Source organism: Oenanthe melanoleuca, chromosome 1 (genome assembly GCF_029582105.1).
Source record: "Oenanthe melanoleuca isolate GR-GAL-2019-014 chromosome 1, OMel1.0, whole genome shotgun sequence".
NCBI classification, from domain to species: Eukaryota; Metazoa; Chordata; class Aves; order Passeriformes; family Muscicapidae; genus Oenanthe; species Oenanthe melanoleuca.
In genome coordinates, this window is record NC_079333.1 from 89,460,981 (window position 1) to 89,484,087 (window position 23,107).

The 23,107-nt window shown below is 34.5% G+C and overlaps 1 protein-coding gene across 1 annotated transcript in view; it reads right to left on the bottom strand.

Annotated features, from left to right (window-relative positions):
- Positions 1 to 287: 287 nt before the first annotated feature.
- Positions 288 to 23,107, bottom strand: part of PRKX (protein kinase cAMP-dependent X-linked catalytic subunit) — a 55,516-nt gene continuing 32,696 nt past the window's right edge. Inside the window, exons 4-9 of the mRNA XM_056499160.1 lie at positions 18,889 to 19,008; positions 13,100 to 13,195; positions 9,322 to 9,379; positions 7,192 to 7,269; positions 4,229 to 4,377; positions 288 to 3,810 (exon numbers count right to left, since the gene is read on the bottom strand). Coding sequence (XP_056355135.1) covers positions 4,252 to 4,377; positions 7,192 to 7,269; positions 9,322 to 9,379; positions 13,100 to 13,195; positions 18,889 to 19,008 — 478 coding nt within the window. The 3' untranslated portion in view covers positions 288 to 3,810; positions 4,229 to 4,251. The remainder of the gene's footprint in view (positions 3,811 to 4,228; positions 4,378 to 7,191; positions 7,270 to 9,321; positions 9,380 to 13,099; positions 13,196 to 18,888; positions 19,009 to 23,107) is intronic.

Below are 23,107 nucleotides of genomic sequence, written 5' to 3' on the forward strand. Positions count from 1 at the left end.
AGAACAATTAGGGTCATATAATAAAAGTTTAATGAGAAGTCCAAGTTAACACTTTTGATTATTGGTGCACTACCTGAAATGTTTTGAAAATGTACTTTTTGGTGCTTCCTTGACACCATCTGAAATCTGTTCCAACACTTGTGTCTTGTTCTGAAACGGCTTAAAACACGAAAAGAAGGAACAATTTTTCTCCTACTTCTCTCACCTCCCCTTCACCATTTTCTTGGATGAAAAACCCCAATCTCCTCCCAGCATAAATGGAAGCAAACTAGGTTTAAACATTTCAGAAGATATAAAGGTTTATTAAACGAATCCAGATTTGACAGATATTACATTAAATTATACAGCAATAAAGTTTTACTAGGGTTTATGTACAGATCACAGTGATTTTTCATTGTGCAATGAGGGCTGACTTTGTAACTTTGAACAGTACTTACATGTGAGCTACAACAAGCAACCAGCAACACAACATTAGCCCAAGTGAACCTGCAAGTCGAGCAGTCCAAACAGATTATGTAGCACACAAATGCTGCTACTACTATCACTACTTACTACACAACAGAGTATTTATAAAGCAGTCAAGGTTTGCCATAGAAAAGTGCAAAACATGGGAAGTCTGTACACAGTACAGTACAAAAAGGAATCATGCTACAGTCATTGAAAGCTGAAAAATAATTCTATAGCATAGGAAGCACTGCATCACAACTCTTCTGAATGGCAAGCAGATGGGCTGAGGAACAGCCATATCTTCATTGCTTTCAAAACTGTAAAATCCCTGTTTATCCATTTTAAAATAGTTTAGTACCTATATTTGATCGATAGCAATGACTGTCTACAGTGGAAGATCACATTAGTTAAAGCTCAGTAGCACACATATTCATTGATCAAGCTCATTTACAGGAAAATCTACAGCATGTTCTTCATCGAAATCATGAAGCATTTATATCATTTGGTTACAAGGCAATTGAGTTTACAATTCATGTTTATCACTTAAAACCTCAGACTGAGCAATTCAAAATATATATATATTAAACTCAAAAATAAAGGCTGTTTTTTAATGTTTAACATTCTTGTTCACTGATGTAGAATACCAAAGGCCTATGGGCTCTCTTGCAAAACAACAGCCCTTATGCAACAGTCTATATGTAAAAGTACATATTAACAGAGGAATCAAAACAAAATGAACTTCAGGGAACACCCTACTTGAATAGAAACTAAAACAAACCTTCTAGTCTTCTTAAAAAAATCCATAAATCCAGAATTCTTAGTGCAGTGTTTACCTGCATGAGCACTCAGAACTACATTAGTGGGCCATGAAGTCCCAGTTAAGACTTAAAGAAGACTCACTTGTGCAAATAAATACAACACCACCTCATTAAGTCCAGGATTGTAGAGAAAATAACTGATCACTTAAAGTAATGCTTCAAAAATGATTTGGTTTCATTTTTCAGTTCAGTATTTCAATGAAAAGAAATTGAAAGCTGTTTTGTACTAGAAAGCATGCTGACGAGGTCAGTAGTTCGGTGTGTGTACACATGGCTCGGAAACAATCTGAAGTCAATGGATTATCATTATTAATAACATTGCATTCACTTCCTTAGTCTCCACCACAATGAGTGTCAGTGCATCCACTGCCAGCAATGGATAAGATTCATAAAAAGAAAATCCACAAGCATTCAAAACTTCTAACCGCCACTGTGGCAAATGACTCAAATTCAGCTTCATTTCTTCAGATCTGAAGATTTAAACACAGATCATCTTTGAAATTTGAAGAAAAATCCTATATTTAGCACACTTTCTTGTTTCAGCATGTAAATCTTCAAATAAGAAACTGATGTTGTAGTATGGAGAGTCCATAAAATACCATAAGCTTGCACATTAAGTAAACTCCTAAACTGTTTTCTCCCCCTTACACAAAGTAAGCTGTGTTTTACATTGAAACTGTAATTTCCTATGGATTGCTCTGTTTTGCATAACATCAAGACAGTTTTGTGATATTCCAGAATTATTATTTTGAAATATCATGATTTTGTTACACATTGTGCATTTTTGCAAAGAGTTATACAATCTATTTAAGTAAGACTTCCTTTATGAAGAAATAATCTACCCTAGAAGTGACAGGTTCTCAATAGTAATTCTGTATTGTTTAAAAAAAAAAAATTGAGATCACTTTCCCACGAGACTCCAGTAACAAATCTGCCATAAAATCATTAATATGGTAATTTCAGTAGCAATTACTAGAATACCTACTTTGTAGGCATTCAGGATTCAGTCTAGAAAACCAAATCTTTGGCCAACACTTTTTATCGCTTTCAGATCAAAAATGTGGAGAGCACTTTTTGGGAAAAACTGTCTGTATGATCTAAGTCATAGTAGTAGAAGTCCAGGGAGCAGATGTGCTCTGAGAAAAAAATAAATTTGGTCTAAATATGATAATTTCACTAGAAGTTATCTAAATTCACAATATCCTGAAGAATGTAATTGCTTTTTGTAATTGAAGCACTTCAAAATCAACTCCTTTATATTAATAAAAGTATCACAACATGTAGCATGGAAAAAACCCCCGAAAAAAAGAGATTCTGCCTAGTATTCTGCCTACCTTCATGTTTCTGTGCATTCATATATATAGATACATACATGTGCACATAATGGTATTTAGTGCTACTTAAAATGAAGCAATATTGCAAATACTTCCAAAACACAGTGTGCTCAAGCTGCTAGAAAGATGTTAGCACAGGATAAAAAAAGAGACTGTGCACCTAAGGTTTGAACTCCATACATATGAAATTGCTGGCAGCAGGGACTAGGACATTTTCAAAAAAGGAGGAGCAGAAAAATAAGACTGTACTATATATTCAGTCTTCCCTCTAATATTCTGAAGTGTTCAGCATTCAACAACAATGAAAAAGGTCTGTTATGGCTCATGCTTTACATCTGGAGAAGACAACAAGCTTGCAAGGGAACCACTCCTGTCAGAGCCAAGTAAAGCTCTTTTATCAGGATGGACTGACTTGCATGTTTACAGCGAGTTTTCATGTGAGGAATCTCATTTCAGACAGTGTATAATCACTCAAAATTCTGGTTTTCAGAGACATAATTGTAACAGAACTTTATAAATTAGGCATTAAGATGCATCTTAAACAACAATAAAGCATGCCATTGTCTTTCTGCTTTCAAGTACTATGGTTGTAAGTGTGAGGCATTGGAAATTTTAGGTACAAATCTTTTTAAAACTTAATTATTTTTGTTTTTTACAAAGAATTATAAAATGTATATAAGATGATGAAAAACTCATTTATCCTTTTTTAAGACTTTTATTCCTAAAGAACTTCTTGAAAAACATCATTTGAAAAATAAAAATCATAGACTCTGCAAAGTACAAAAATTTACATCTTTGCACACAATTCCTGTGCTTTAGTTGTACTGTATTCATTATATACATATATACTAATTTGTGCTTTTAATTACACAAGTTTAGTATAAACTTATAAAATTAAGTCTATGAGTTAACTATGCAAAAAGGATCTGGGAATAGCAGGAAACTTAATTCAACCATAAGTTAAAAAAAATAATCCTAAAAATATTTTAGTTAGTCTACTTCAGAGCAGACTTTCACTATTACAATTTCCTAAACTAAAGTCAAATGTTTACAGCAAAAAAATTATTCCTGTCTCCATCTTTTTTGACATTATATACTAATACACATATCTGAATGCAGTATCATTCTTAGCCACAAAGAAAGTTTTCCTTTATATCTGAACTCCATCGATCTTCAGACTTGCTCTCAGCACTTCAATTTCCTTCCAGTTTCTAAAACAAAAAAATAACACAAAACTTAAGGTGGAGTATTTGAACTCAGGAACAAGTACCAACCTATCACATTTATAAGAGAGAATATCTAGAGTACAGAATTAATCTGACAATCTTATTCCTCTAGTCTGCGTTCTTAGTAGTAAAACCTTACAGTTAAGAACTACCACATTTCCTTATCTGTCAAATCAATATAGGTATATCTTTTTAATATACTATTTAAAAAAAAAAATAAGGACAGAAGGACTTAAATATCTGTATGCAAATAAACCTTCATCACTGTAGAACACTAAGTCCTGTGAGTAAAGTGACTTTTGCCACTTCAACACATTATGAATCAGAAAATGGAATTTCTGCATGTGGTTCTCACTCACAGATCTGCAATATTTCCAAGAGCACTCTTGGCATTTGGAAATACCTTGTCCAATGTAGATGTTACACTCAGAAGTTCTTGAAAATTTCTAGATCTTTAGGAGGTACTGGAGGTGTCTTGTTCCAGTCATCTTCAGGATAAGCTTCAAAATTGGAAGTATCCCCATCATTGGATACTTTGGGCACTATGGGAGGCTAGTCAGAAGCACAAGAAAAATGTTAGTAGTTTCCTCAATGAGCTCTTCTCCACCACACTATTTGTAAAAGATCTATTAAACAAATGGAGTACAGATTCACAGTTCACCTTTTCCCTAATAACAAATGGTGTGTGAGGAGCTTGCAGCATCACATACATCACATTCCCAAACTTTGTCGATTTTTTACATTTAAATAATGTGGTTAAAAGACACTTAGATAATTAATACACTTAATACAGATACCTATTTTATTGAGCATTAGCTTTTTTTCCAACTAAGAATCTCCATAGCAGCATGGGAAATTGCTACCATGATGAAGGAAAAAAGCCTCCTCTTTATGCTTTCAAACAGATTGATTGCTTTTAAAGAGGTTGAAACTACTAACTTCTGTTTACCAACTGTGGTTTTTCCTAACCTAGTAATAAATTCAAGCAGGTAAAGAAATTGCTTCACCATAACTCATTTCACAAGGACAGCTATAAAAGCAGCTTAACTCAAATGGATTATTTTTATGAAATTTGAAGGTTCCAAAAGAAATATCAGTTTTCTATTTGATTTCACAGAGGATCCCTTCAATTTCTAGTATTGCTCACCAGCTTCACAGCTTCACCTGTAGTTTTAACTTGTCTTAAATCTAACATTGAGAATACTCCATGCTTCTGGCCACAAACTATAAGATAAAGATCCTTCCAGGAACATTTCATTAATTGTAGGTGTTAATGAAGGGCAAATCTCTTTTCCTCTCTCAAGGGACATTCACCTCTCCATCCTCTTAGCAACTGAGAGCTTAACTATCATGTTGAGTCCTACAGAACACTTTAGAATGAGAAAACCTTACAGATTATCACTGCACTGGCCCAAAGTTATACCACAGACAGAGCTATAAAGTATGGCAAAATGCTATTCTGCATGTCCTCAAAAAGATAAAAGTCTGGCTTCCACTAGCTCATGAGATCTTATCTGATCCTTTGAGCTTCTCAAAACAATGTCATCATCAGTAGGTTTTCAGTGGTAAAGATGGGGTCCCTGTAAGATAGTACTTCTAACCTTCAGCCAAAAGCAGAGTCCTAATTCTGTGTCTGGCAGTCACAGTAATACTGCCCAGATGCTTAGGAAAATGTGCAGAATCTGCTCTGCCCCTGACAACTGTCTGTTCCACTGTGGGCAGCGTCTGGTACCCCTCCTCCCTGTAAGCATTTGGCAAAAAAAAAAACAGTTTTGTGAAGTGACACACAGAAAGAAAAAAGAAGAGAGAAAGGATGATTAATGAAATTATTTTCTCCCTTTCAGCCACTGCTATTGTTTATATTATATTGGTATTTAAGACCATATTATGACCACAAATAAATGCATCATTTATACAATAGACAAATTCATGTTTTTTACACAAAATATGGAGCATTGTGGGCATAATTTCATCTTTTCAATCTCTTCATCACTATGAAATCATGAAAACAAATTCTGAAGAACATAGGTGCCTCTAGAAATAACCAAGTAAAATTCTGATCCACTTCACATCCCTACTTTTAAGTCTAATTAAGCATCATCTCATCTTCTAATACCCTAATGTAACCCTTAACCAGCTTAATCAAAAAGATTAAGAAACAAGTTTTGTATTCATAATAATCTGAATGCTATAGTGACTGTTTTTTGATTAATTTTTTTAATGAAAATGCCACACAAAGGATGTTTAGACCTGAGACACTTGACTGTATATCCAACAATCATTTTTAATTCCATTTGTTTTTTATTGCTTTGGCTGCTATAAACTTCAGAGTTTATATACTTATAAACAGATTATCATCCAATTTGTGTTCTTTGCAGGTTTCAGTAAATAGAATTTATAGGAAATACCTAGAAAAATGTAACTTCACTACAACACATACACACATTTATATATAAAACGTCAACTGGGTGCAGTAATGATTAAAAATAAAACAAACCCACACATTTAAAACACTGTAAACTTATTTTTCTTAAAGAGAAAAGTCACCTACAGCTTTGTATTAGATACTGCTTACAAGAAAACATCAAGAACATTTTAATATTGTCTCTTCCCGCCCCTCCCCAAAAACTCAAGGTATCTACCTGGAATTTAAGTACAAGAAACTAATGCAAAGAACACTGCTGTAAGGAATTGTACAAGTTAGAAAATTCTAAAGGAGGAAAGAAAGAAGGCAGTTTTATTTTTAAAGGACTTCAAAACCATTTTGTACTGTTGATAGCTTTGGAAACATGTGCCATCATACAATACTGGAATTCAGTGTTACTAAAACGTATGTTGGAATTGCATTCATAAATCCTTCTCTTCTACCTTCCCTATTCCTCCTACTCCCATATGCTTTACATACTATTAAAACATTTACCTGAACTGAACTTTGCACAAAAATATAAAGCTCGGAGTAAAATACTTCCATATTTATAAGGACAAGGAAAAAAAGAAAAAAATCAAACCAACAAATTATCAATCTCCTCCAACTCCCAAAATAAAAAAAAAAACCACTTAGAACAAGTAATCACTAACAAAACCCTAAACCTGAGAACTCAACTTTGTATTAACTAATCAGCTTCAGCAAACTAAAGCAGGGATTATTTTTTGACAGTTCATATACAGACAAAAATGCAAATAGACATTCATACAATTAACAATTGGCAAAAAGGCCAATATGCATTTAATTACTAAGAGTGCATATAGACGTGGTTATACACACACAAACACACAGATGCAACAGCCAACAAACCTTCAACAGGTCAGCTTAAATGAACAATGATTTCTCCTTGTGATGTCCTATACAGTATTTGCAGAATGTACCTTTAGTCTCCTTTGAGGTACAGCATCCCAGTCTATAGACCTGAACCATCGATGTCTCTTCACATCATCTGCTCCATTCTTTAAGAAAGAAATCAAAATAACTATATTTTTCAGCTACACGTATGACAAAACACGTATTTTATTACAAGCACTATGATATCAAAGAAGTTATCCTTTTCTCTTTTCTTCAGGTGCTAATAATTAAAAGATTCTAAAGGATAAATTTGTAGAGTTAATTCCTTAGCAGGTCTGAGTTCTAGCAATAAAACCCAACTACTTCTGATTTGGGGTTTGTCTGGGCTTTTTCTAGCATTCTTCTGACACAATGGAGATCAAAAACAGGCTTTGAAGTACCCACAAAACCATTCACTACACTGCTATTTACTTTTGTTTTCTCCAAATTTTAAAGGATGCCTTCTCTTCAGACATACTTTCTAATTCTTGCACTATAAAAGAAAATAATTGAGGGTTGACGGTGCTTTAAATAAAAATAATGTCTGGGAAGCACATAATTTTTTCAAATATTATAGATATTTAATGCTGATAACAAGTTCTCAGTACTGTTAGGAAAGTAAATCTTAAAACATTTGTTTTCATTTTAGATATACAGATAAAGGTGTATTTGCCTTGTAATGATTATTCTCTCTGGGGTGCCTGTTTTATTTATGTACATAAGAAACAAAAATGTCTCTTTTTTTCATTATTAAGCTTGTTTCAAGCACAGACTTGTTCTCAAGGCATTAAGCACTGGGGATAAACAGTTGGTTCTCTGTTTCAGGCCTGATCACAGCATAGCACTCAAGATTATACCACATACAGCTTCACAAAATGGAGCATTATCACACATTTGGGTTTCTTCAGATTTATGTGGAGTGCAACTATCCACGCTCATATCCAATGAAGCATCAAGGAGAACAGTACCACCTAGTTCCCTCAAAAGCACATCTAACTGAATGCTTCACCAGGAAAAGTTCAGTGGGATTTACATCTTTTTAAACCAATTATGATCATGCAAAGGGATGAGACAGAAGTCCTAGTGCTCCCACCCCAAAATCTGCTTTTAATTAGAACTGTTTTTGATTTAATAGTCAACTCTAGGGAAAACCCCAAAACAAACTTAAGCCACTACAGACAAAAGAAAACCTCCCAAAACAATATAAAACCCAATCAAACACATTTACCAAAGCCCATGTTTAAATAAGTCAAGATTTGCTTTTGTTCTTGATGTCCTTCAAAACTGTCCAAAGATACAAAAGTTTTCACTGGTAAATGAGTTTAAAAATTTTCAGCTTAAGAAATCCTCCTGAAAAACACTACAAAGGATTCTGAAGGATAAGAAAAATATTATTTCCTGTTTTATCTTACTAGTTGAAATTTGTGCAATAAAAAGGCACCAAAAGAAAACACTGGACAGCTTTTAAGCATTTATACTTATATCAGTATGTTAAGAAAACCCTGGATGATTGTGCACCTTTTACCTTTTTCACCTATGTTTACCATTCAATGTGCTCCGGGCCAGAAAGCAAACCTCCAACATCCCTTGCCCAGACAAATAAAAAATGTAGATGTCTCTGAAGAAATGAAATACTATACAAGCTAATTTCAGTATCTATTGTCTTCATAAATCAGTTCAGATTAGGGCAAATAATTCTTCCTGGTGGTAGAGTATTTGACGGTGCTTAATCAGCCCCACTGAGACAATGACCAGGTATCAGAGTACTACAACAATCCTTATACTCCTAAATTATTAAAATGAAAAATAATTTTTAGACTTCAAATTTGATTAGTGCTCCTTCTGGGATTAGCATCTCTACAAAAAAAGAACAGAATGAGCGGGCACCCTGTACTACAGGACTTAATACTATGTTTCTGGTCTAATCTAGGTTTTCACATTAATGAAGGGGTGCTGGTGGGGGTGGTGGTGAGGAGAGAGGGAAACCATCATGAACAATAGCATTAATCCAAATAGGAGAATGATTTTCAGAAAAACACAAATACACAGGATTGTAACCTAAGTAATGCATAGGAAAATGTATCTATGTATGTAAACTCTAGGAAGAGCTGGTCTGTATCTTTCCAATAGAATTCTTTCAACCTTGTGCTGTGTTACACTAAAGATTTTATACTGACCTTCATATTTCCTAGTCGTCTTGTTCTGTCAACCACAAGCAGCTTCTTAATAAGGTCTCTGAAGTAAAGAAAACATGTTCTCTGTTAAACAGAAGTAATTTATATTTGACTGTCAAGTATTACAGAATACAGACACGCTTCCCTTTGACCCATTCATTTCTTCATATTTTAGGACATTTAAGAGTAAACAATAGAAAAGAATCTAACAGAATTCCTAAAGATTTCTTTTAGACTCTTCAAGAAACAAAGGAAAAAACTCTCTCTTCCCCTGCCTCTTGCCAAGTAGCACCATTTTGTTTTTTGTATTTTACTGGGCATTCAAAATCTCAAAATGGATCTCCAATCTGTTTGTCAGAATTCAATACTAATATATATTAAAAAAGCAGCTAAAGCTGCACCCTTATCTTTATGGTAAATGTCCACGGAAATCATGGAAGAGCTAGTCATCTGCTTAAAACTAATAATATCTATAATTTCATTGAAAACAAAAAGCCTCACTGAGATACTGGTTCATTGAACAGTTCTACATAAAGTTAAAACAACATTTTAAAAGATTAAAAAGTTTAAAGACATAAAGCTCGTTAATTTTAATAGCAAGTACTTCAAATATTAAACTTCAAACAACTTTGACATAAACTAAAACTGTAATAGTTTATGGAATTAGCTTGAATACTTATGAGTTGAAAGAAAAATATGACTTCTAACTTCTATAAGCAGTTACATTTTATCTCTAAGATTATTTTTCTATTTCATTTTAGAAAAATGGCATTCTGACAAATTGCATAAAGTACCAATGACAAGAAAGAACTCACTTCTATAATCGCAAGTAGTCCTGAGAGATGATTTACAGCATGAAATACTGGAGATTAAAGAGTATGACTAGTTCCAATTCTAAACAAAATGGCTAGTTCCAATTTTTAAAAATATGAAACTATGGCTAGTCCCAATTTTTAACAATATGAAACTTTTTTTTAACAAAAATAAAAAAGTAAACAGTTTTATTTACAGAAAAGAACACAAACATAAAACGACACACCTGCCTCTCTCCATCCCTACCTGTAAAGTCTACTATCCCTTCCAAAAATAGCATCATGTCACCTATCCTTGAAATCACAAAAGTGCATGCAGAAAGAAGTGAACATGCTAGACTGTTTAAAAAGCTGTTGCATTTGGCAGGAATACAATTCTGAAATTCAACTGGGAAAAAAAATTAAATTACTAGATATACGAATAAAAAATTCCATGTACAAAGCAATTTTAAAAACTCTCATGATTATTCCAGACAATCAATATTTGAATTAGATTAAATCATGTGACCAACTCCTTTTACAGTCACCTTTGTAAAAAAATCCCTTTCTACTTCACAAAGAACATCATTCCTTATGAAAGAGGCTAGAGGGATGGCTATAAGCACACTTAAAACAGAAGTAGGGTTGAAAAGAAATCCAGAAACCCAAAAAGAGATTAATACAGTTTATGGCCTAAGACACACTCCTATTCCTATAAAACTAGACAACATCTTATGGATCTTTCTTGACTTGCTTCAAAAATCCATCATGAAACAGTTAAGGGGTGAGCTTTCTTGGTGATACAGTGCTGTCACTAAAGATGATACTTGCTGCATTGGAACAGTGAAATATCCATTGAATTGAAACAAATAATAGATGGTTTAGTAGTTCTTTATTATATTGGTTCTAAAAAATCATTGAAAAATTATGTTAAAATTAATTCAATAGATATGCTGATGTATGTATTTGGAGAATTAATTCTACATGAAGGTTTTTCCAGACCAATAATCAGTAAAATCCTGTAACAGTGACATTTTGTTTGGAGTTTTCCAAAACTGGCTTCACAAAAAAAAAAAAACCAAAAAACAAAAAAACAAACAAAAAAAAAAAAAAAAAAAAAAAAAAATTCCCAAAAAAGTTTAAAAAAAGATGTAAAAAAAAGGTGACATTTATGCAGCAGGAGGAAAAGCAGAAGTGGTACAAATTCAGAAAATATAGAGTACAGGAGGATGATGGGGGTAAGTGAGTAAAAAACATCAATGCCCATAAGCTCAGGTAGTACATATCCCTAGGGAGAGAAGCATTCTCACCGTTCAGAAAGGGAAATAGTTTTGCTACCTCAGAATGGAGTTGAAACCACTGTATAGCACTCATACCTCAGACACAGTCTGGATGTGACAGGACCCAAGTCAGCCTGCTATCTGGCTGAAATACTGACTTACTGGAAGAAGAAAGAGAAAACAGAAGGCAAGATGCAGACTGCCTTCATTGGACAAAATAATCCTGGCACTTGCTTTAAGCTAATGATGCAAAGATGTTCAAAGACTATCCAGTTCTGCATACTGTGGACTAAAAGAAGGAAGAGGGGCTGACATTGTGCTCACAACTCACTGCAGAAAGCAAGTGAAGCCACAGAAGCAGTGTGGCCAGCTGGACACAACAGTGATTGCCCCCCTCTACCTGTCAGTGGTGAGCCCACACCTAGTGTCCCTGTGCCCAGTTCTGGGCCACTCCCTTCAAGAAAGACATTGAGATCCTGGAGTGTGTCCAGAGAAGGGCAATGGAGCACGTGAAAGATCTGGAGGGTAAGTCCTGCAAGGAGTGGCTGAGAGAGCTGGGATTGCTCAGCCTGGATAAAAGGAGGATCAGGGACAGCCTTATTAGTCTTTTAACTGCTTTCACTATATTGGATGGGTTGTTAGTGATGATAATCTAATTTGAGGCGTTCCACCTTCTGATCACAATATTATAGTTCAGCGCACAGAATGCTACAAGAGAGAATCCATTTTCTTTCCAAGACCAATTGGATTAGGAAGACTAGACAATGAGTGTACATTAAACTGGAAATAGTGTGTAGCTACTAAGAGAAAACTGTTACAAAGAGATAAAAATATGAGACACTGGTCAGCCTAAGGGGCATGCAGACATGCTTCATTCCCCAATGATTCATTGGAGGCTTAAACAAACAAACAAAACCATCTTTCTCAAATGATTAGCTTTGCTTGTATCTGTTTACCCAGTAGTGACAATAAGCAAGCGCCTCTCTAAGGTCACCATCAAAACACCACCAATGATTAACATAGGAATAACTTCTTGTCTTCACTTCCTCACTCATTCATTCAATTATCTCTGGTTCTAAGAGAAACTTCATGTTTATAATTGCATTTCCTCTGTTTCAATGTTTAGTAAAATTATTTCATTTATGGAATTTTTAAATTGGAAAAAAGTTATTTCATCTGAAATAATCACCTCTAACAATTGTTAAATACTGAGAATTAAACCCACATTACATGTATATGTAATACTGTATACTGAACTGGGCCCCTGATATCATAAGTTTAAGTTGATTTTACACCAGAACTTCTGAAGTACCAGAGTTCTCTCAAGTAGTTATGCTGAGGTTGATTTAAGTGGTATGTACCTACAGATAGAAACAATTTAATGTTCTCTTCCTGCTCTCCTAATTTTTACTCAGATTAACTTCTCATATTTCTCCTCATGACCTTTGTATGGCACAAGGTGCAAAAGCATTTAATATCCCACAATACATGGAAAAGAGAGTCAGATATTATCTTACATCTCTATCACCACCTTGAAGTCTACCAAACATATATGTTTATTTCAACTGAAAGTGTAAATGTAATATAAAGTATTTTCCAGCATGATGCTTCAGAAAATCAGAATTTGAAATCAGGTCTTCTAAAAAGATTTTTTGGAAACAATACTCAGGAGGTATGTAGAAAAGACAGTGTTGGAAGTCATTGACTTACTTTACATATAAATCCAAATGCCTCGGGAAATCTATTTTGCCAGCAAGAATCTTCTGATATATACCAAATGGATTATCATCAAAAAATGGAGGAAACCTATTTTAATACAGAAAATTTCCAGATGTTAGAAAAAGAAGTTTTAAAAATCTTATAAGCAATATTATGCTGTAGCAGTTCCCCTCAGAAATAATTGACTATATTGTTCTTTTTGGTAAGACACTACCAATACTATCTTGAAGAATAATTTAAGCCTGCCATTGTAAAACAGAAGACACTTTTGTACGCAACACACTGAATGCAGAATTAAATATAACAATAGGAAAGTACAAAATGCTATATAATTGCAGTAAAAATACAATTTATGACAGATTTTCAGTGCTAAAAGTAAAAAATGCTTTGCCTTTATCTCTAAAACCCAGGGATATACTCTCCAAAAGAGCATTTTTGATCTTGTCCTGTAACTGCAGGCACACCCTTATTTACCAGTTTCTGTCTAAAGTGCTAAAGTACCTTCACAAGAATACATTATCCAGTTCAGCTCTTTTTTCAGTTATGTTGACATCTTTAATTCAATTATATGTTTTGCTAGATAAGGTTTCTGCTCACAACTCTCAAAGTGCAGTTGCCTTTCAGTATGGGACAGATAAAGTTTTCATTTCATAATCTTCCCCATGACGAATAGTAAATTAACATGTAAATAAAATTCTACATTTAAGTTTTCTATGAAGTTTTTCATGAAGTTATGAGCTAATGGAGAGACTTGTACAGCTACAGTACGAATTGAAAGTTTTATGCTGCACTTCCTTTTTTAGTACAGTATATCCCAATTGCTGCAAGAGGTGCATCAGTATAACCAGTACAGGCAGCTAAGCCCAAGCACCAACAGCTTTCTGAGTGTCAGTCATGTTCTTAAAAGTTACCACAGGAAACCTTCCTAAGGGAATGGAATAACTCATTCAATAATCTCAGTCCTGCTTGGCTCTTTGTATCATGACCAAAGCAACCCTCTTACTATGCTTCTGCCCCAAAATCCCAACAGAATTAAAAAAAATCCCACAGGTTTGAGTGTTTGCTATATTAATTACATGCAACCACTATTAAAGTTTAATTAAAATACTTTTCACGTCTCCCTAACATTTCATAATCACTTTTCTCATACACACACAAATACAGTACTTGTGGCTTTGGAAAGCACTGGCAGCATGAAAACAAAGATGAAAATGTTTCTTCACTTCAGACTCTCTTTAAAATTTTATAGTAGTCCAACTAGTTTATTCTTCAATGAGTACTATATATTATTTCCATTATGTTTTCAGAATTATTAATTTGTTGATTATTCAGCTGATGATCAAGAGGATGAGCATTCCATTTGAAATACTATAAATTTTCACCATGGTAATGATCAAATTCCATCAGAATAATTAAGTAAAGATGTCTGTAGGCTTATGGTAAAAAAAACCCAATAATTTAAAGCACTGAAGAGCATGACTCAACTACCTGATTAGGGCAAGACTAAAGGACATTTTTTGTTGCTGTTCAGAAAGCCAGAGTGTTTCTTTATACAAAACTACTTTCCCAGGTAATTGGAAAGTGGAAGAATCTCAGAAATAATTCTTGTGCTATTAAAAATTCTTGCTTTGACACTAAAGACCAAAGAAAATGTGATTACTATTTAACACGCACAAGTTTTTCCCAAACAAGAAAGACTATCATATGAAGTTTTTTTTTAGTCCAGCAACATAAATATTCACATCCTACACAGCAAGTTGACAAACTCAATTTTCTATTTATTATCTATTAGAATCTATAAATGCATAAAGCAATTAGAATATTTTGTAACTATGTATCACATAGCTGCTGCTGCAGTAAGCAGATTGCTATATATTACTGAGGTGAGAAATCAAGAAGAACAGAAATACATATAATTTTTTTCATATTTACATGTTTGAATTGTCCTTTGCCTTCCCACTTTGAAAATTCAAAATTACTAGAGTTCTTAAGAAACATTTAAATCAAAGTTGGGTATACAGTAATTTTATGGCAATTCTGCTTGAAGTGCATTTGAACTCTATGCAAAATGGCAACAGCTTTGAAAGATTGCAGTTTTCTCATGGACAAACCAAGTAACTTGATTTTGACACTTTTTGTAAATGTCAACCTTCAACACAGCACAGACTTTAGACAAAACAACGTAAGTATTGTGCTGAAGAGCTACCTAATAAATCAAGAAAAATCCCCTTGAGCTTCAGACTTTCTTCACACCACAACACAAACAGCTGCCTTTTCACCAACTGAAAAGAAGCTACAAAAAATATCATCTCTGTAAATGGGATAACAGCTGCAAACTATTCATTTTGCTAACTGAAGCATAACAATGGCATGGACATAAGTTTGAAAACAGTCTGAAGAACATAAGTTGTAAAACCTCAAGGGAAAACAGACAGGTCTGAGAATATGAAACTGTAGACAAGAACCACCAACCTACCTAAAATGGCAGACCAGCACATCACATAAGACAATCAAAGCAAAAATAAAAAACGCAAAGCTCACTTTAATACACAAAATTCTTATTAGCTGCATATCTGATAACAGCACAATTATGACCTAACATATCTAATGTTAAATAACAAGTATATTTTTCTCTGCATTAAATTGTAACAGAACTCATTTACTCAAAATAAATAGATGTTCCAACTCTTGTATTGACAGTTTGTTTAGCTTCTTTAGATTAACTCTATGAACTTGGTGTTATTCAGCTGTCAAGAATTCTTCTCACCCTTGCTTACCCCTGTTCCTTCCCCTTTCTGTATCTTGCTAGTTAAACCTAAACAGGACCTTGCCGTAAACTTAGTCTGTGCAAAAGAATAATTCCATGGGCCTCCAGAGATTAAATTAGGGAAATAAGACACCGTACAGGAAGGTGTGGGTTTATTTGTTTGTTTTTAGAGAGGCCATTTCCTTAAACACACACCTACCAATTCTTTTCAATTGCTTTTGGGCTTCAGAGAGACTAACTTCAGGAAATAACTATCAAATGTCTTATGTTAATTTACTTGCAGACAATAACTTAGTCTTGAAGTCAGGTTTTGTTCACCCCTTAAATATTTTCAAATTTCTTAAATCTCTGAATTTCCATGCATAAAGTTAACTAGGACTGTTTCTGTAATAAAAGCCTTGCTAGTGAATATCTATCCAGATCTTGAATTGCTGAGGAAAAGTGCCTCAAAACACTATCGCCAAGAACAGCAAAAAGCTGATAAAATGCTAAAAGCATACATTCATTGTGACCAACCTTCCCATCTAAACGAGACACATATAAACCATAACCCCTGTCCTCCTTTAATCCTCTAAAAAAAATTCTAAGAAATTAGTATCTATCTATATTCCATCTTAAAAAAACTCAAAGCAAACAAAACTCCCCCAAAACAGACCTCAAAACGCAAGCAGCCCCCCAAAAATAAGCTTGCATGGAGTCCCTATTCCACCTTTGAAAAATGACTGAATGCTGCTGTGTTTTATTTTTCAGTGTTTCATGGAGTCCCTATCCAAAGCAGCATTCAATCATCATGTAGAGCACGAGTACTGCAGTAAGAAAACCTTAGAAAATCACGCACAGCAGACAGCTGCTCTGTCAATCAGCCTATATAAAACCTCACTTGACGTTCAGGGAAGTGCAAGCTATCTCTATTGGTTAAAAGTCTCTAAAAGACAGAGTGCTCATATTAAGCCACCTTCCTCCTATCCCCCCACCCTGAAATCCAGCTCTCATCCCTTGAGCCAGACATGTCACGATGCAGAAGATCCTACATAGAAACAACGGCAGCTGCTCTTTTTTTTAAGTGAACAATTATATTTCAGTAGAATATACAGCAGTTACACTCCAGCACCCTCCAGTTTTGAGGTCTTAATGACTCCAAATATCTAGCTTGATTGCCACCTGTAGCCAGTATGTTAACTCTCTAAACCATGTTTCTATTAGTGGTCTAGTGGAGAGAATACTACAATATCCACTTACACTGAGACCACACAGACTAACAGAGAGTGGTCCCACTGAAACCCGTGGGAGGAAGGTAAATCACAGCTGGGTGACTCCAGCACCTGTGCTCGTATTACGGCCTAGACATTTTTATCTACAGTCTTCCTGCTGTCTAGGACTAAGATTAGTGGCAACAAGCTTCCTGGGAATCTCTTTTTTCTCTCTGAGAATCTTTCATCTCTCTGAGAAGGACTCTTGCCCAACTTAGGCTGCTCACCTTACAGGAAACAATGGAAGAAAGGTGAAGCCTGGTCTCTGTACAGATCAGCCTACATAAATAACTTCATATTAGACCAGTCAGCCAAGCCTGCCTGGGTCAGCCAGCAAATATTATATATTTTTATTGCTCTTCTGTCCACAAATTGCCGTGACATTCAAAATCAATGTATATGCAAGGCTTCAGGATGTTAAGAAAGCAAGCAGTAGGTAGCAATGCTGTGCTGGGTGAAGTTGTGCTGCTATCAGGTGAACTTCACAGCAGCACATGCAATGGATTACAGCTCTGAAGTGACCACCCATTCACCAGGGGAACTACTTGCTCAGGCAAACTTATGAGCTTATCCAAACACTGGAAGAGTCACCAAAGTCACTTTGTAATGACAGTATTGCACAGAGAAAAGGATGAAAAAATGCAAGCAAGGACACATTGTTCTGATCATTCTATAATGCTGCAGATTTATAAGGAAAGGCCACAGAGGACACCTGACACAGCTGGGGACCAAGAAGAAGGTGCAGAACACTCTGAGGCAGGTACTAGGCAGAAGCTCTAAGAACTATGAAATCAAACTGATGAAATATACAATGATTCTTCAGAAGCTATGAAAGCCTTGCTTTCATCTGCATTTGTTCTACAACACCCACCATGGCAAAGTCAACTGCTTTCAAAAATCAAAATCTTTTTTAGAAGTTCCCTCAAACAACATAGCCAAGACAAAGAAGGCAGAAGACTTGTTTAGCACATAAGCACAATTTCACTTTCTACCTAAATCAGTTACTTATTTTACTGAAAAAAAAAAAATCTTGAAATCAGAGCAAATTGAAAATATTACTTTTATCTAATACTAACAAGTCAGGAACAGTTATTTATATTAATGGTTAAAACTGTTTCTTCAGTTTAAATTCATATCTTCTGAAAACATTGTTTATCAAACAAATTACAAAACACCAAAAGCAGCATTTGAGCAAACTAATTTCAAACAGGCCTATAAAGTTTTTCCCTCTTGTTCCTCCAGTTTAAAGAAAATCAGCACTCAGCTGTAATATAAACGGTATTAATAAAAGTCTTCCTACTTGCAAGAGTGCATTTTTACAGACTAAAGCTCCCACTGTAATTAGGATTTCCCTACACTGGAAATTAATTACAGAAGCAGTTCTGTTCTTTACCCTTTAAATATAAAGGACTTTGTGAATAAAATTCTAAACTTTGGCAAAACCTGAATTTCTAAAACACATAAGGAAAAGAGATGCTGTTAAAAAAGTCTTAAGTAACAAAAAAAAAAAAAAAAAAAAAAAGCCCAAACCAAACAAAAAACCCAAACCCAAAACAAGAAACAAAACCAACAAACTCGAAACCCTAGACCATTCCCATAATAACAGTGATATATGTTCTTTTGTAAAGCTTCCCAATTCCTTTCTTCAAAGGCAGAAGTTAAACTGCTATATCAATAATAAATTTAATCCAAATACTGTAAATAGAACTAGAAAATAATTCTTTATTACATAATATTGCTGTGATATAGTAATTATCACTTACCCTGACAACATCTCAAAGATAAGAATTCCTAGGGCCCACCAATCCACAGCTCTTCCATGGCCTTTACTTTGTATAACTTCTGGTGCAAGGTACTCAGGAGTGCCACACAGAGTCCACGTTCTGGTTGTAAAAGGAAGAAAAAAAACCACAAAACAAACAACAAAAGCAGATCAGAGTGGAACTGAAATAACAGTAATAGGAAAAACCAAACACACGTAAGCGCTCAACATATACCTATGTATTTACTGCACAAAGAAACAGAGAAATAAGAAAGGCCTCTACCAGATCTAAACAGTCTGCTTTGATGAAGTTCTCCAATTCTCCTGGAACAGAGATATATGCAAATTAAGAAACTTCCTGTCTCAGAAAATATCTGTGCACTGAGTTTCCCAGCTGGTGCTGTGGTGTTCTACCCATCAGACTATACATTGTTTTGAATTATTAACAGTGTTTCTCGCTCTGTAAACTGCAGACCCTGTGAGCTCATGGACTACTTCTGACAGGCCCAGCAGAAGGCAAGCTTGATGGCCTTTCCCAGAAAAGCAAAGTTTCATTTAGATAAAAAAAAAAAAAAAAAAAAAAAAAGGAGGGAGTTTTTAAAGTAGTAGTAATTTAAATCAGTAAATAGTTGCACATACATGAAGATTTGTTTTACCATCTAAGTTTTTAAAATAGTATTGAAATCTAGCTTGTCATCACTTCCCCAATATTCATTAAAAGGAAAACATTTTGTATTTTTAGTTATTTAAAATATTTACAAGGTGTAATTAAACAAGTGTGAGATAAGTAAGCAATACCTTTTGTGATATATTTTAAAGTCACTTTTATTCATTGCTTTCTATGGTAAGGTTGGAAGAAAAATGTTATAATGCTAACTAATTGAAGCTCAAATTCTATAAAGACAAGAAACAAATTGAAACTAAGCAGTTATGTTTACAAAGACCAAATTACATTTGAAAAGAAGAATATTCGGAAAGAATTTTTTTCCAGAAATCTGAACTTCTTTTTGTAAAAATGCCCATGTAAAATTTGCCTGGCTTTACTCCCTTGACTTAGGTTTAAATGCACACTTCAGAAAAAAATGAAAAATGTGCTCTTATTTTGAATAAATTACTCTTCCCCAGCAGCAAGTCAGAAAATGAAACTTTGCAAATGTGCTCACCAATTCAAGAGAAACTGAAATCACAACACAAAGTAAAAAAGAAAACTGTATCACATTTTTAAAGGAGTTCTAGTAAAATATGACAAAGAATATAGTCACAAATGGTCACCACACGTGATTTCTAACCTGCACTAAAAAAACCTGAGCACTTGTGTGAGGAAGAATTTTCTCCAATCAAACTGGTAACACACTCCTGAACAAATGCATTAAGATGAACAGCAATCACCTTTAGAAGTAATACCAATTCAACTTCTTTTTTTTTTTTCTGAGGATGAAGGGAAGATGACTGTTCCACCCTACTCTCTGCTGATGTGGGCCAACCTTGAGTCCTGTGTGCACTTTTGGACACCACAATGTAAAAAAGACATTAAGCTACTAGAGAGTGTCCCAAGGAGGGCAATGAAAATGGTAAAGGGTCTGGAGGGAAGCCTTATGAGGAGGGGTGAGGACACTTAGTCTGTTTGGACTGGAAGAAACTGATGGCAAACCTCACTGTGGTCTTTAACACCCTCAGAAGGGGAAGCAGAGGGGCAGGCACTTCACTCTTGTGGCCACTGAGAGGACTCAAAGAAACATGAAGCTGAGTCAAGAGGGGTTGAGGTTGTATATCAGGAAAAGGTTCTTCACCCAGAGGGTAGCTGAGCACTGGAAAAGGCTCCCCAGGGAAGTGATGCCTCAGGGCACATGCCTCAGAATATTCAAGAAGTACTTGGAAAATGCTCTCAGGCACATGGTGTGACACCTGGGGATTTCCTGGGCCAGGAGAGGAGTTGGATTTGACGATTCTGATGGGTCCCTTCCAACTCAACATATTCTCTAATTCTTTGAAATATTTTAAAGAGAGCTTTTGGGATTTTTTTTTTCCGCTGGTTGGTTTTTTTAAGCTTCAATCTTGATTCAGAAAAATAGTTAAGATAAAGGAAGAGGAGCTGTACAGTCACTTAAGGCTTTAAATTAAGAATTATAATTTGAATTTCTTTAAGCTTCAGTTTACTATGGCAAAAAAGCCAAATTACTCCAGCTAAACTGCCAGAAGTGTTAAGCAAACTTTGCATCCAATGTGCTCTAAGGTTCTTAAAACTACATTCCTAAGTGTAAAGAACACATCTTTAATTTTTATCATTAATTTATCGAAAAAATGTAAACTCTTATTTTCCAAATCAAGCATACTGAAATTTTACGTACAGTGCTGCTTTACACTACTGCCATCTAGCAGCTACCTAGATCAGGATCATGGAATTAAGAATAACAGTGAAGCTCTGTCATCTTTAAAAATGAAGTATTTCTCCCTCTCCCAAATTTAAAAAGCTGCATCCATGATGTGACTTAATCATACTGATTTAGGCAGCTATGCAAATGAAGGAGCTGACAGTTTTACTGAATTTTTTTTCAAGCAAGAGGAAAACTAAGTGAATTAAGGCCAACATAACTTGAGGTCTCCTAGCTGCACTAGGAAATAAAATTTATAACCACCACAGTAACTACTTCCTTAATTTCAATCAAGAAATGTATGTTTACTAACTACACAAAAACTTGGAAGAGGCTCATGTTCTTTTTTAAGATGTGTATTTGTGCCATAAGATCATGACTTGTATTTCCGCTTTTGTTGATCATGAAACAGACTATTTAGTATTTTGGAAAACACATCAAGTAGATGCTACAAAAAGATAATATTTAAAATTATTTTTTATGATTACTGTTTTATGACTACTGCATATGCATCTGAAATTCCTTATAACTTTTCTGAAGATAAATTAAAATGCAAAAAAATAAGAATAGACTGTTTGACTGTTCCCTTCAAACTGCTACAAAATATTCACTGTTCTGAATTTTCAAGATAAAAGCTGAAATACAGGTAAGTGCTAATTGATAAGGTGTAATATGTAATTTTAAAACATGAAATACAGAATCTACTCTGGTTACAAAGGTAAGCTACAAAGTGATTTTGTGAAACTTTTGAGGAGTACTGTGTGAAGAAGTTTAGTCTCAATGGTCAATATATTTTAGCATTTTACACCATTCAGAATCCATCTCTGTAGTACCTGACAAGCTTTTTGCATATGAGCCAGATTAACTACGTTTGTTTTGGTATTCTGGCAGTTTCTCTAGAATTATATTTAACAAAGATTGCCTCGTATCCAGCCAACAAAAATTTGTTCTGCAAGACATTCTTTCTTGCTTCTAGAGTGACAAAGGGTACACTTTGCAAACCAGACTTACTGTGTCTTACTTAGGCTTTCTCTCTTCAATCCACTGTGTAGAACAGTCATGAGGCACATCCAGCTTAAGCAACAGTGCAGAACTATCCTCAATATGTTTAAGATTTATCACTTCTCAAGTTTCTAGAAAGACTCATAGGTAAATTTCTTTTTTAGGAATGTAAACTGAATAAACTAAAATTAACAGTGAACAATTCCAGGATAAAAAAAAAAAAGATCACTTAAGTCTTAAATTTACCTAAAATGTTTATAACTTTCTGAATCAAAGCTGTCCATAAAAAAATGCCATAAAATTCCATGCAGTTTAGTTTTGTGTTTCTCTGAAAGAACATGGGAATTAAACCCCACCCCCCCCAAAAAAATCCCAAAAAACTCCAAATCCCAAATCAAAAAGAAAAAACTCAACCAAAAAACTCACAAAAAAAGGAAATCAGATTAGAAAAACAAATGCAATAAATATATTATACCTAAAAAGTGGTATATGCTTTTCAGAAAAAGAAAGGTCTACAAATGTAACAGCTGTAAAGTTCAAAGGAAATCCTTTTTACAGCCTTCAGGTAACAGTAATTTATAAAAACCCCCTCCCCAATTTTCTTCTTGACACTGCCCTTTTTTAAAAGTAGTCGCACATCTATTTTATATTAATGTACTTACAAGAAACTGAAAAGGTTATTAAGTCTTCAGTTAAGCAACATCAAGGTGGAAAAGAGAAGAAATAAACAGCAGCTGAGGCAAAGACACACTGTTTTGGAGAAAAATTTAGAATTTTTAAACGTACACTATGAGAAAAAAGGGAGGAACAATGAAAAACAGAAGGACATACCAACAAGGAACAGAA